The 13,396-nt window shown below is 38.9% G+C and overlaps 1 protein-coding gene across 2 annotated transcripts in view; it reads right to left on the reverse strand.

Moving 5' to 3' along the window:
- LOC308085686 (uncharacterized protein) overlaps positions 1–13,396 on the reverse strand; it is a 54,065-nt gene that overhangs the window by 27,682 nt on the left and 12,987 nt on the right. For both annotated transcript variants that reach the window (XM_080428942.1, XM_080428941.1), the window contains exons 5-12: positions 12,666–12,789; positions 10,288–10,337; positions 9,882–9,920; positions 8,995–9,120; positions 2,954–3,055; positions 2,734–2,817; positions 2,396–2,434; positions 294–339 (exon numbers count right to left, since the gene is read on the reverse strand). In XM_080428942.1, the coding sequence (XP_080285068.1) occupies positions 294–339; positions 2,396–2,434; positions 2,734–2,817; positions 2,954–3,055; positions 8,995–9,120; positions 9,882–9,920; positions 10,288–10,337; positions 12,666–12,789 (610 nt within the window). The remainder of the gene's footprint in view (positions 1–293; positions 340–2,395; positions 2,435–2,733; positions 2,818–2,953; positions 3,056–8,994; positions 9,121–9,881; positions 9,921–10,287; positions 10,338–12,665; positions 12,790–13,396) is intronic.

A 13,396-nucleotide genomic window follows, 5' to 3' on the forward strand; every position in this document is an offset into this window, starting at 1 on the left:
AGACCGGTAAGAGGCGTGTCCGCTCAGATTCTGAGCGTAAGTTACATCCCGCCCACAAATACCAGGGCTCTGGCCCAGAAGTTCCTCGCCGCTCCCGTTTGTATGCGAGGCGAAAAACTTCTGGGAACTCAGATTAGTATAGACCCGATCCTTGTTTAGTTTTTTCCCCACTCTTTGGTGAAAATAGCAGATCTACTGTACAAGCTCACAACGCGACGCGTTGTGAGCTTGTACAGTAGATCTGCTATTTTCAGCAGAATGGTGTTCAATGTGGTTAGAATGTTGTCAGTCACCTGCACAGCTAAGTTCATCTTCCTCCTGATGACCATCCTCTTCCTCCTGTCCAGCAACACACAACACACAAACAACACACAGCAAACAACCAACACACAACACAGAAAGGACACACAACCACAACACACAACACACAACACACAACACACAACACACAAACAACACACAACAAACAACCAACACAACCACAACACACAAACACACAAAACAACAACACACAACCACAATACACAATCAGAACGTTATCTAACCACTTAAATCCCAGCGTCCATATTGTGGGGAAAGCTTTCGCTGGAAATAGCAGATCGACAAGCTCACAACAAGTCGCAGCGCAACGCGTTGTGAGCTTGATGATCGGCTATTTCCAGCAAAAAGCTTTCCCCACAATAAAAAAAGAGAAAAGGCTCGACCGTAGTGGTGGGAAAAGTGCTTTGAAGCTTTTGGAAGGCGGTCGTATATCCAATTGGAATGAAAATCTGAAAACTCTGACCAATGCATCTTGATCATGTGACCACAGAGATGATGTGTACCGACTGTTGTGAGTTTTGGACAACATTTGTAGGAGTAATAGCATAAAGCAGGGGTTTTCAACCGGTGGTCCGTGGAGGTATTGCAGGTGGTCCCTGGCCATGCATTGAAAAATATATATATACATATATTTTGTTTTACTTTTAATAACTTACAGGAGTTCTTACTGTATGGCATGTGTGTGATATGAAATATGAGCTTACCATAATCACAGTAATCATATTCATATTCCATCATATTCAATCTAAATCACTGTATTTTATTAGATATTATATTGATAATATAGCTATTTTCTCCAGCTCCCTGTGGTGCATGAACCCCCCACCACTATTGTGCGTGGTGGGTCTGTGATGGACCCACCACACACAATAGTGGTGGTCCCCAGGTTGCTCTTAGTCAGGATGGTGGTCCCTGGGTCAAAATCAGTTGAAAACCCTTGGCATAAAGTGTATTTTGAAGAAAACGCTAAAATCTAGTCCGGCAAAAATGGTATATGGGAAGCTGTGTCATGATCAAAGGAATGCAAGATTATTCTTTTTTTATTGTAAGTCCTTGAGTTCAAGAGTTATAGGTCAAAACAAAGTGGGCTGTTATAGCGCCACCATGAGGCTGATTAGGGAAAAAATGTGGTGGAGGTTCTCCCTTATTGGGCCTACGGGGAATGTGCTGAAAAATGTCACCACAATCACACCTGTACCTGTTTATTATTCATTAGAAATGATAACATAAACATAACGTATATGTTGTTGAGGTTACTTCGATATTTAGGACTGTATTATTTATTGTTTACTAAAGGTAATCCTCAGATGCTGGTTCTTTGTGAAGGTGGGAGTTGAGAATGGGTTCTTATTGGGTTATAGGTTGTAAGGCTGACCTATTCTTCTATATCCTGGGTATGCGGTATCCGGTGAACTCAGTCTAAGGGAGTCTAAGGGATAGTCTTTCACTATTCCCCTTTTTATTGTCTTTGTCTTTATCTTCACTGCGAGTCTTCAACGTTTTCAGGCCAAGGACCCCCTAGCTGAGAGAGAGATGAAGCAGGGACCCTCGCTATATTGTATAAAATTGTGTTTCAGATTAAACCTTTTTTGTTTACTTGGTCTGCTCTTTTTTCCCTCTACACCTATATACCTCTTTGCCAAAAAATAGCAGATCTACAAGCTTGTTACGAGCTTGTAGATCTGCTATATTTGGCTAAAGTTCTCCTCAGAAAAGGGATGCTAGGGTTCAAGTGGTTAAGGTAAAAAAAAAATCATATCACACAAAGATTTGGCGGACCCCCTGTAGTAACTCTGGGGACCCCCTAGGGGTCCCGGACGCCCTGTTGAAGACCCCTGCTCTAAAGGAACTATCTGATCCTTAAGTGTCTAACTCTTTGCTTAACTAATTATCTGACTTTTTATCTAGCTGCTGCTCGACCCTACTGCTCGGCGTCGCGCGCTTCTCTGTGTCGCGCAGCTTCTTTTATGTGTGGAATATGATGTCACACGATCCTAAGACGACGTCACGCTGGCGTCGTGTCCATAATCGGGCGTAATGCCGCGCCGTCGTCGTCGTCTTGGCAACAACGTACCTGTTTTTTCTCTGCTTCTGCAGATGAATCACAGGAACTCTGAGGAAAGAACATTCAATATTCATGATTCATATTGATATTGATTCACTGTGTCTGAGTAGACACATTTTTGACCAATGTCTCCCAATTTACTCATTCTATGGATGTATTCCCCTACTTTTGTGCAGCGGTGGAAAAAGTACTACATTTGTTTTACTTAAGTAAAAGTATCAATACTGCAATGTAGAAACACTCTGTTACAAGTTAAAGTCCGGAATTCAAAATGTATATAAATATGTGTCTGAACCATGTTATTTATCTAGTTTCTATAACATCAAAGCAGGAGGTGTACGCTATACCTTCTTCTTATCTTTCTTCTTTTTCTTCTTGTCTTTCTTCTTCTTTCCATCATCATCGCTGTCAGAGGAGGAGGAGCTACAATCCTGTTTGAACAGAAAAGATGCAAAACACCTTTTTCATCTCACATTTAAATGTTTTGACAGCACATTGACACTTATAGTTGCTTTAATTGCAAATGAATAGAATTAAAACCAGATTGCCATGATGAAAGATTATTACCTTTTTCTTCTTTTTCTTCTTCTTGTCTTCCTCACTGTCAGATGATGATGATGATGATGATGACGAAGAAGATGACGCAGAGCTATCAGAGGAGGAGGAGTCCTGAAAGACGATTGACAGTAAAACAAAAAAGGAAAAAACTGTTGTCAACACACCAGTGGTGGAAAGTAACTAAGTACATTTACTTAAGTACTGTACTTAAAGGGATATTTCACTTTCAAATAAAATAAACATTAAAAATAAATATTTAAAAAAAAATGAAAGAAGTTATGGCAAAATCACAGCCCCCTCACACATTAGTAGGACACTCTAATGCGTGAGGGGGCCGTGATTTTTCCATTACTTTTTTCATTTATTTTTAATATATTTTTTAAATGTTTATTTTATTTGAAAGTGGAGTATCCCTTTAAAGGAGAATTTTGGAATAAGGTTTTTCTTACCTTTTCTATGATGTTATGATATCTTAGGATGAATGGTACAGTAGAAAAATTTCATAACTCCATCCCGGGTCTGCCACAGCTTAAAACGTGCGCGGATAGGCCTTGCGCTAGATCGCATATTTTAATAGCTTTTTTTTTTTTTTTTTTTTTTCGCTAGACGAGATTGAAATCTCGAGATTGAAATCTTGAGATTTCAGTCTCGTCTAGCGAGACTACTGTTATTTTTTTTATTTTTTTGACAGTGTTCTGTCACTATGAATGTCAGATTTAAAAAGAAAAAAAAAAAAAAAAAAAGCTATTAAAATATGCGATCTGACACAAGGCCTATCCGCGCACGTTTTAAGCTGTGGCGGACCCAGGATGGAGTTATGATTTTTTTCTACTGTACCGTTCATCCTAAGATATCATAACATAACATAGAAAAGGTAAAAAAAAACCTTAGTCCAAAATTCTCCTTTAAGTACAATTTTGAGGTATTTGTACTTTACTTGAGTATTTCTAATTTACATTACTTTTACTTCTACTCCACTACATCTCAGAGGCAAATATTGTACTTTTACTCCACTACATTTACTTGAAAACTTTAGTTACTAGTCACTTTTCAGATATAAACTACTGTATGATATAATGAAACATATATTAACCACTTCAGCCCTATTTTATACCTAGGCTATTTGAAAATAGCTGATCTACAAGCTCACAACGCGTCACATTGCGACGCGTTGTGAGCTTGTAGATCTGCTATTTTCAAATATTTAGTACTTTTACTTTTGGTACTTTAAGTACATTTTGATGCCAATACTTTTGTACTTTTACTCAAGTAAATTCTTTATGTAGAAAAAACAAGAGTTTTCTAAAATGTTCAAAAATAGCAAAATGTACAAGCTCACAGTGCAGCACGGTGTGAGCTTGTAGATCTGCTATTTTTTTAATATTCAACATAGATGTGTTAAAGTGGTTAAACAGATTGAGCGAGCAGAGATTTGACTATATTGGAACGTGGCCACTGAGTGGGTAGTACACACACATGCTACCATATTACAATGAGCATTAGTGAGAAGGACCACTTATATTCTGGTTGAAAATGAGTGAAGTGGTCCTTTAAGCGGGAGCTTTTCGTTGCCACTGTCACTTTAAGGGTGCGTTCGGAAATACAGCACCGGAGCGCACTCGCCTATTAGTTTGTATAGACCGTATTCACACGGCGGCCATTTTGGAATTTAACATTGAAAGTGCCACCCCGTTGCCGTGGCAACCGGGGTGGCACTTCATTGACTTAAAAGCAACATGGCCGCCATGTGAATAATGGTCTATTGGCCAGTGCGCTCAGTGCTGTATTTCAAACGCACCCTAAATGTCTTGCTCATGGTGGGACAGCGTGCTCTCTGTGTCTTGAGACCACTTGATGTGATTTGGCACTTTAATAAAAACCTAACAGGCTCATATGCACAGCAGCCATAATTGGAAAGAAACCGGGCCTCTTCCTTACTTCCTTCACAAGGTGTTACCAATTACACTAATGAAGGCTCTGTTCCATTTAGTGTTGCACGTGGTTCTCAGACTTTTTTCATAACTCTGAGAGTTAGGGCTGTAGTCGAGACCACCTAAAGCGAGTCCAAGTCAGTACCAAGTCCGAGGGGGGGCGAGTCCGAGTCAAGACCGAGTCCGGGAGGCCAGGGAGGGGGTCGAGTCCGAGTCAAGACCGAGACCGACGGGGGGCGAGACCGAGTCAAGACCGAGACCAGACTTTTTTTTTTTTTTTTTTTACAGAAAACAATCTTGATCTGAAACACTGCAATTATATGTTTCTGACTTTGGAAAAGCTCAAAATTAGGTATGCCTGGCCTACTACAATGAGCTCTATTCAATAAGTATGCATAATGTGTGAAAATGTGTATTGTCACTATGTGTAAATAAATGTACATGGCACTTTTATGTAAAAATATTACAAAATGTTTGATTCATTCAAATATTTATTTGAAATAACAAGTAAGTAACATAGCCAGAACACAATGCTTTTTGCTAAACACAACTGTGCTGTACAAGCTCATTTTAACCACAAAAAAAGAAACAAAAACACTTTAACCCGTTAAAACCGGGAAAGCATCTGTGTCATTTTAGATTGTTGCTATACAGTATATAGCACCTTAAGTTTTTCAGAAAATTCTTAGGATTTAGAACATTGGTTTAGAACAGTGGTTCTCAAAAATAGCAGATCAAATACAAGCTTGTACATCTGCTATTTGAAAAATCTTGAAAGTGTTCTTCAACAAAAATATTTCTTCTGGGGGTCCCTGGCACAAAACATTTTCAGATGAGGGGGGTCCGCAGCCAAATATCATTTTGGGGGTCCTTGACTCCTTGGCACAAAAAAGTTTGATAACTACTGATTTTGGAAGGCATTTGTAGGGCCTCAGGTCTTAAACGGTTAACACGACTGCCTGACTGGAATGTGTAGCCATAAAATTAAATCAAAGTGTGGTTGCATTTCAAAAACACAAGAGAATGCAGCATGGTGTGACCTAAACTAGCACGATGGGGTCTCATAATAAGTCCTCCTGCACTAAAAATCCTCTCCACCGGTGCTGAGGAGGCAGGGACTGACAGAACCTTCATCGCTAAAATGCCAAGTTGTGGGAATCTGTCTTGGTTTTCAACCCAGAAGACAAGTGCATCAGCATCATTGTTCTCAATTGCATCAAAGTACTTGGTGACTTGTGATGCAATACTTGCATCCTGGGTTGTTGAGCTACGTTTCTTGTGCGCTTTGTAGCGGGACAGGAGACGAGGACATTTCGCTGCTGGTGGTGAGTCACCGTCCACTTCCTCAGCAGTATAATAATAAAGTAATTAAGTACATTTACTCAAGTACTGTACAACTTAAGTACAATGTTGAGGTATTTTTTTTTACTACTGGATTATTTCCAATTTTCAATACTTTTACTTCTACTCATATCAGAGGCAAATATTGTACTTTTACTCGACTACAATTATTTGAAAACGTAGTTTGCAGCAGATATAAATTATTACATAATAAAAATATATTAACCACTTTAGCCATATTTTATACCATAGAGTAGACTATTTGAAAATAGCAGATCTACAAGCTCACAATTGTGAGCTTGTAGATCGGCTATTTTCAAATATTTTAGTACTTTCACTTTTGGTACTTTAAGTATATTTTGAAGCCAATACTTTTACTCAAGTAACAGTTTGAACACAGCTCAATTACTTTTACAGAGTATTTGCCTCATGCATACAGGTTGATGCTTTTATATTCATGGTGAAAATGTTTCTGGATGTAGGCCTACTTATTGTTTTATTGTATGAAATAAATAATAGGATTGATAGAATTATAGAAATAGAATTGATCTTAATATGAAAAGCAGAAAGAGGTCAGTCTCCCTGTGCGCAATTACGCACAATGTGGTACAACTTACAAGAGAATAGATAATTTAAGTGATTTGTACATTACATGTAGGTATATCTCCAGACAAGCCGACGACAGCATCGGTCAGGATCTAATGTTAATTAATGTTTTTAGTTTTGCTGCTTGGACTGATATATTTACTGCAGTGAGTGACACAGTATAATGTGCGCAAGGAAACCTTACTGAAAGCAGTCTCTATTCATCTTTAGATGATTAGAGACTGATGATTAAAACAACCACAGGCTACACAGTGAACACACAATAAATAAATAAACACCTGTTCGTGGATATAATTTTAAAAGAATATAAACTAGAGGGACAGGACTGCTGGTGTTCTGCTGCTGCTGCGCTGTCAACTGCTGCAAGATGATGTGCTCCAAGAAAGCTGTCCATAAGCGCCAGACAGCTCTCTTATAATGTTAATGTGAATGGGCTCCTCATAATATGGGTATAATAAAATTATTTCATTGCATTGTAGTGACTTGGTCTTGGACTCGAGTGGACTCGGTGGGGGTAGAGTCCCGAGTCCCTTAGTCCGAGTCCGAGTCAAGACCGAGTCAAATTATGGGCGAGACCGAGTCAAGACCGAGTCAAACTATGGGTGAGACCGAGACAAGACCGAGTAAATCAAAAAGCGGTCTCGAGACCGGTCTCGAGACCGAGACCGGTCTCGAGTACTACAGCCCTACTGAGAGTGTACAAATGTACATTTTGTACACTCTCAGAGTTACACACCCGTAAGGGGTCCATTTTGAACCCCCTCAAGGAACCATGAGGGTCCCTGGACCACACTTTGAGACCCTCTGGTGTAGCAGAGTGTTTCCAGTGAGTCAACACCCTGTACTCTGTTTGACCAGAATGGAACAGAGCCTTCATTAGTATCATTGGTAACAACCTGTGAAGGAATTAAGTAAGAGTCCCGGTTTCTTAGAGCCTATTTAAAGGAGTAGTTCACCCAAAAAATGACTTATTTTCTATCAATTACACACCCCATGAAGCTTTGATTTCATGGATTTATTTTAGTTTTTGTGGCATTCCTAAAACAATAATTTGATGACCGTGTGTATTTCCGGTAGGAAACACAAATAATCTACTTTGTGTCTCCTACCGGATACATTAGCCGGTAGGAGACGGGAATCAAATTATTAGCTTAGGAATGCGACAAAAACCAAAAAGAATCCATGGATTCAAGGCTTCATAGGGTGTGCAATTGATAGAAAATAAGTCATTTTTTGGGTGAACTCCTCCTTTAATTGAATTGCTCGCTAACAAAAAATCACACCCAGTGTGAGTAAGCGGTGCCTACTCTGTTTGACGAGTGGGCGCTGGCATTCAGACGGTACTACTCTATTTGATGTGTGGGTGCTTGTATTGAGCCGGTACTAAAAGAGTATTTGTACTCTTTTTATCAACTTTTAAGTATTTTTACTCATTTTAACTATGTTTAAGTATTTTTACTCATTTTAACAATCTTAAAGTATTTTTACTCATTTGAAGTACTATTAAGTATTTTACTCAATTTAAGTACTCAAGTATTGTTACTCAATTTATTTACTTTAAAGTATTTTTAATCACTTTATTTACTTTAAATAATGTTTTACTAATTTTTACAACTTTTAAGTATTTTTACTCTTTTTATCAACTTTTCTGTATTTTCACTCTTTTTATCAACTTTTAAGTATTTTTGCTCATTTTGAGTACTTTTAAGTATATTTTACTCAATGTAAGTACTCTTAAGTATTTTTACTCACAGTATTTGCTTTTAAATATTTGTACTCACTTTATTTACTTTTAATATTTTTTACTCACATTGTAGATCGGTCGTTTTAGTGTGTGTGTGTGTGTGTGTGTGTGTGTGTGTGTGTGTGTGTGTGTGTGTGTGTGTGTGTGTGTGTGTGTGTGTGTGCGTGTGCACGTGAAGCGCGCATGTGTGCTGAGCCAGCGTGTGCGTGTGTGTGTGAGGGTGCATGTCTTTAAGCAGCGCATGTGTTGCACGTTTGTGTTGATTAGTGTAACTGGTTGCATCTTTGTGTTGTAATCAGCTGCAGCTGTTGAGGCCGGGCTCGGACGGACACGCAAACACACACGGTCAAATGTAGAGCGGCTGGCACCGCTAAAAACAAACACTGCTGTACAGTGATGTTATAGTTTATAAATATTTAGAGACATGCCTTCTTCTTCTTCTTCTTGGTCTTTTTCTTCTTCTTCTTCTTTTTCGTCTTTTCATCCTCGCTGTCTGATGAGGAGGAGGAGGAGGAGCAATCAGATGAAGAAGAGGAAGAGGAGGAGCTGGAGTCCTGGGTGAGATGACAAGAACACACGAAGAAGAAGAAGAAATGATGACGTTTTGAACCAATGACAGATCAGCAGATATAGTAATAATTACTACTATTCTAAAATGATACAAATCTACCGTAAATCCTATGTCCAACATTATTATGATACAATAAATATACTGTAAATGATATGTATGTATATATGCACTCATACAACACATGTATATGAGTATGAATGAATGAGTGTGTGTCTATGGACGCAAAACTAATCATGTGTCGACTACCTTAATTTATCCACCGACAAAAGCTAAATAAATCTAATTTAAAAACTAAGATAATATGACCTAAATAAACTATGACTAAATATAAGGTCCATTTTGTCAGCAAATATAAACTAGACTAAAATGTTAGTGAGGGAATATAGTGGAGAAGAGATGCAGTAGAACTAAAAGACACGTCATTTTATGCTTGGTTGTGTGTGTGTGTGTGTGTGTGTGTGTGTGTGTGTGTGTGTGTGTGTGTGTGTGTGTGTGTGTGTGTGTGTGTGTGTGTGTGTGTGTGTGTGTGTGTGTGGGTGTCATGCTCCGAAAATAGCCGATCTACAAGATCTACAATTACTATACTTGTGCGGTCATCAACATTTTAGGACACCGATTTTATTAATTCCATATGAAAAAAAAAATGATTTTTTCTTTTACTGTAGGCATAAAGACGGAAACATAGCAGATCTACCAGCTTGTAGATCTGCTATGTTTCAGTGCATGACTGTGTATGTTTATTACCTTCTTCTTTTTCTTCTTCTTCTCGTCTTCACTAGAATCCTAGTGAACACAGGAGAGAGCAAGACGACATTAAAGGGACATTTCACCCCCAAAATGACTTTTCCCCCCCATTGATTACAAACCCCATGGAGACTTGAATTCTTAGTTTTGGTCGCATTCCTAAACCAATAATTTGATGACCGTGGTCAGCGGTTCCGGTAGAGACACAAAGAGTCTCCTTTGTGTCTCCTACCGGACGCATTGGCATCTTTTCCGCATGTCATCAAATTATTGTCTCATGAATGTGATAAAAACTAAACAAATCTCCATAACTCAAGGCTTCATGGGGTGTGAAACTGACAGAAAATAGGTTTTTTTTTTTGGGTGAACTACTTCTTTAATTAATTCATTAAAATATTAGTCTTACTTTGTTCTTTGACTCCTCCATGGATGCAGGAATCATGATGTCATCAGGATCTGCACACACGCACGCACGCGCACACACACACACACACACACACACACACACACACACACACACACACACACACACACACACACACACACACACACACACACACACACACACACACTTTTTAATGTTGTTTGTTTGTTCACGTTGTTCTGTTTTTCTTACACACTAAAGGATGCCAGATCTTCAAATGTCCCTTTTACTGTCCCTTTTCCTGTCCCTTTTCCTGTCCCTTTCACTGTCCCTTTCACTGTCCCTTTAACTGTCCCTTTAACTGTCCCTTTAACTGCCCCTTTTACTGCCCCTTTAACTGCCCCTTTAACTGTCCCTTTAACTGTCCCTTTTACTGTCCCTTTAACTGTCCCTTTAACTGTCCCTTTAACTGTCCCTTTTACTGTCCCTTTTACCGACCCTTTTACTGACCCTTTTAGTGACCCTTTTACTGACCCTTTAACTGTCCCTTTAACTGTCCCTTTAACTGTCCCTTTAACTGTCCCTTTTACTGTCCCTTTTAATGTCCCTTTTACTGTCCCTTTTAATGTCCCTTTTACTGTCCCTTTAACTGTCCCTTTTACTGACCCTTTTACTGACCCTTTAACTGTCCCTTTTACTGACCCTTTAACTGTCCCTTTTACTGTCCCTTTAACTGTCCTTTTTACTGACCCTTTTACTGACCCTTTTACTGTCCCTTTTAGTGACCCTTTTACTGACCCTTTAACTGTCCCTTTTACTGTCCCTTTAACTGTCCCTTTAACTGTCCCTTTTACTGTCCCTTTTAATGTCCCTTTTACTGTCCCTTTTAATGTCCCTTTTACTGTCCCTTTTACTGTCCCTTTTAATGTCCCTTTTACTGACCCTTTTACTGTCCCTTTTACTGTCCCTTTAACTGTCCCTTTAACTGTCCCTTTTACTGTCCCTTTAACTGTCCCTTTTACTGTCCCTTTTACTGTCCCTTTAACTGTCCCTTTAACTGTCCCTTTTACTGTCCCTTTTACTGACCCTTTAACTGTCCCTTTAACTGTCCCTTTAACTGTCCCTTTTACTGTCCCTTTTAGTGTCCCTTTTACTGTCCCTTTTACTGTCCATTTTACTGTCCCTTTAACTGTCCCTTTAACTGTCCCTTTTACTGTCCATTTTACTGACCCTTTAACTGTCCCTTTAACTGTCCCTTTAACTGTCCCTTTTACTGTCCCTTTTAGTGTCCCTTTTACTGTCCCTTTTACTGTCCATTTTACTGACCCTTTAACTGTCCCTTTAACTGTCCCTTTAACTGTCCCTTTAACTGTCCCTTTTAGTGTCCCTTTTACTGTCCCTTTAACTGTCCCTTTTACTGTCCCTTTAACTGTCCCTTTTAGTGTCCCTTTTACTGTCCCTTTAACTGTCCCTTTAACTGTCCCTTTAACTGTCCCTTCACCTGTTTCCTAGGCTGTGTGTTTTCCACTTCCTGTCGATTTCATTGGACATCATTGGTCATCTGACCAGTTTCCTTGGATTTCATTGGATCAAATCGACGGGAAGTGGAAAAACACACAGCCTAGGAAACAGGTGAATAAGGTGCAGTCTGAAGAGGTGGTGAGTCTTCAGATTGCGACGCAATGTGAGCTTGTAGATCTACTATTTTCGGCACACAACTTAAGTATATATTAGGCATTACGATGCCATCACGGCACCGCCAAAAATGCATTTTAGTCGACTAAATCAAATGTAGATTTAGTCGAACAAAATGTATGATATATATTAGGGGTGTAACGATACGTTTTAACAACGATTCGATACGTATCACGATACTCGGTTGTCGATACGATACATGAACGATACAGGTTAATTTAGGACGATACGATACGTTTCGATTCATTGATTTAGTCGATACGATACATGAACGATACAGGACAGGTTAATTTAGAACGATACGATTCGATTCAATGATTTAAAATCGATATAGTAACTATTTATTTACCCAAAAATTCTGTGTGAAAAATAAATACCTGGATACTGGATATAAACCCCTCTTTCTCTTTTTTCTTCTTAAAAGTACTTAGTATTGATCAAATTGATTATTTGCATCGCAAAACGATTCGATACGATTATTTGCATTGCAGAACGATTCGATACGATACAAAGTCAAACGATACGATATTTTGCTGTTTGCATATCGATATAGTAGATCGTTGAAAATTCAAAACGATTTTTCGATGCAGTTACTATATCGTTACACCTCTAATATATATAGTCAACTAAAACTAGACTCAAACTAACATTTAGGTGACTACAATATGACTCAAACTAAAGGGAATTTGATTGAAAAGACTGTATTTGTTGTCAACATGACTGACCGTGTTCAGTGATGACCACACTGTCCCTTACGTACTCCTTCTTCTCCTCATCCCTCTGTTTCTGCTTCTTCGCCTTCTTCTTCTTCACCTTCTTCTTCTTCTTCTTCTTTTTATTCTTCTCATCCTGCAGAGGAAGAGAGAAATAAACAAATATATGCAGTTTGTCTGATTGTTTGGCATTGTTGGCAGGCTGAGTGATGGGATTGTTTCTCTTGTTTACGTTCCGTTCCGGTGTTGTTGAGTAAAAGCGGTCGCGCTAATAGACCCCTTAAAGGGACTACACCATGAATTTTAACTTTTTCTTCTTTTTTTTTTGTTTTTGGTCTCCCCTACCTCTCTTCTATCCTCAAAAATACCCCAGTTTGAACACTCAGGCTTTCACAGCAAATCTGGGGTTTTCTGTAAATTGGTCTAAAAACAGGCCAAACTGATTTGGTCCCTGTGCCTACGTCACGTCAGGGAACAATTCCTCCCATTTTTCAGTTCCAACCAATTTTTTTTATAAAATACATCTTTTTTTTTCTTTTTTTTTTTTTTTTACTTTTTCCACACAGAACCAGGAGATAACATGCATACAAACTGGCTAAATAGCGCCCCGTGCCAAACAGGACAATGTGGTATTGCAGGTGAAAGTGCTTTATAAGCCAGAGAGAAGTTAGTTGGAATGAGTATATCTGAGGCTTGATTTAGGCCTAGGCTACACGTACATGGATCTTTTTCTAAACGCACAT

This window comes from Gymnoscopelus braueri, assembly GCF_963280865.1.
Source record: "Gymnoscopelus braueri genome assembly, chromosome: 5".
Classification (NCBI taxonomy): Eukaryota; Metazoa; Chordata; class Actinopteri; order Myctophiformes; family Myctophidae; genus Gymnoscopelus; species Gymnoscopelus braueri.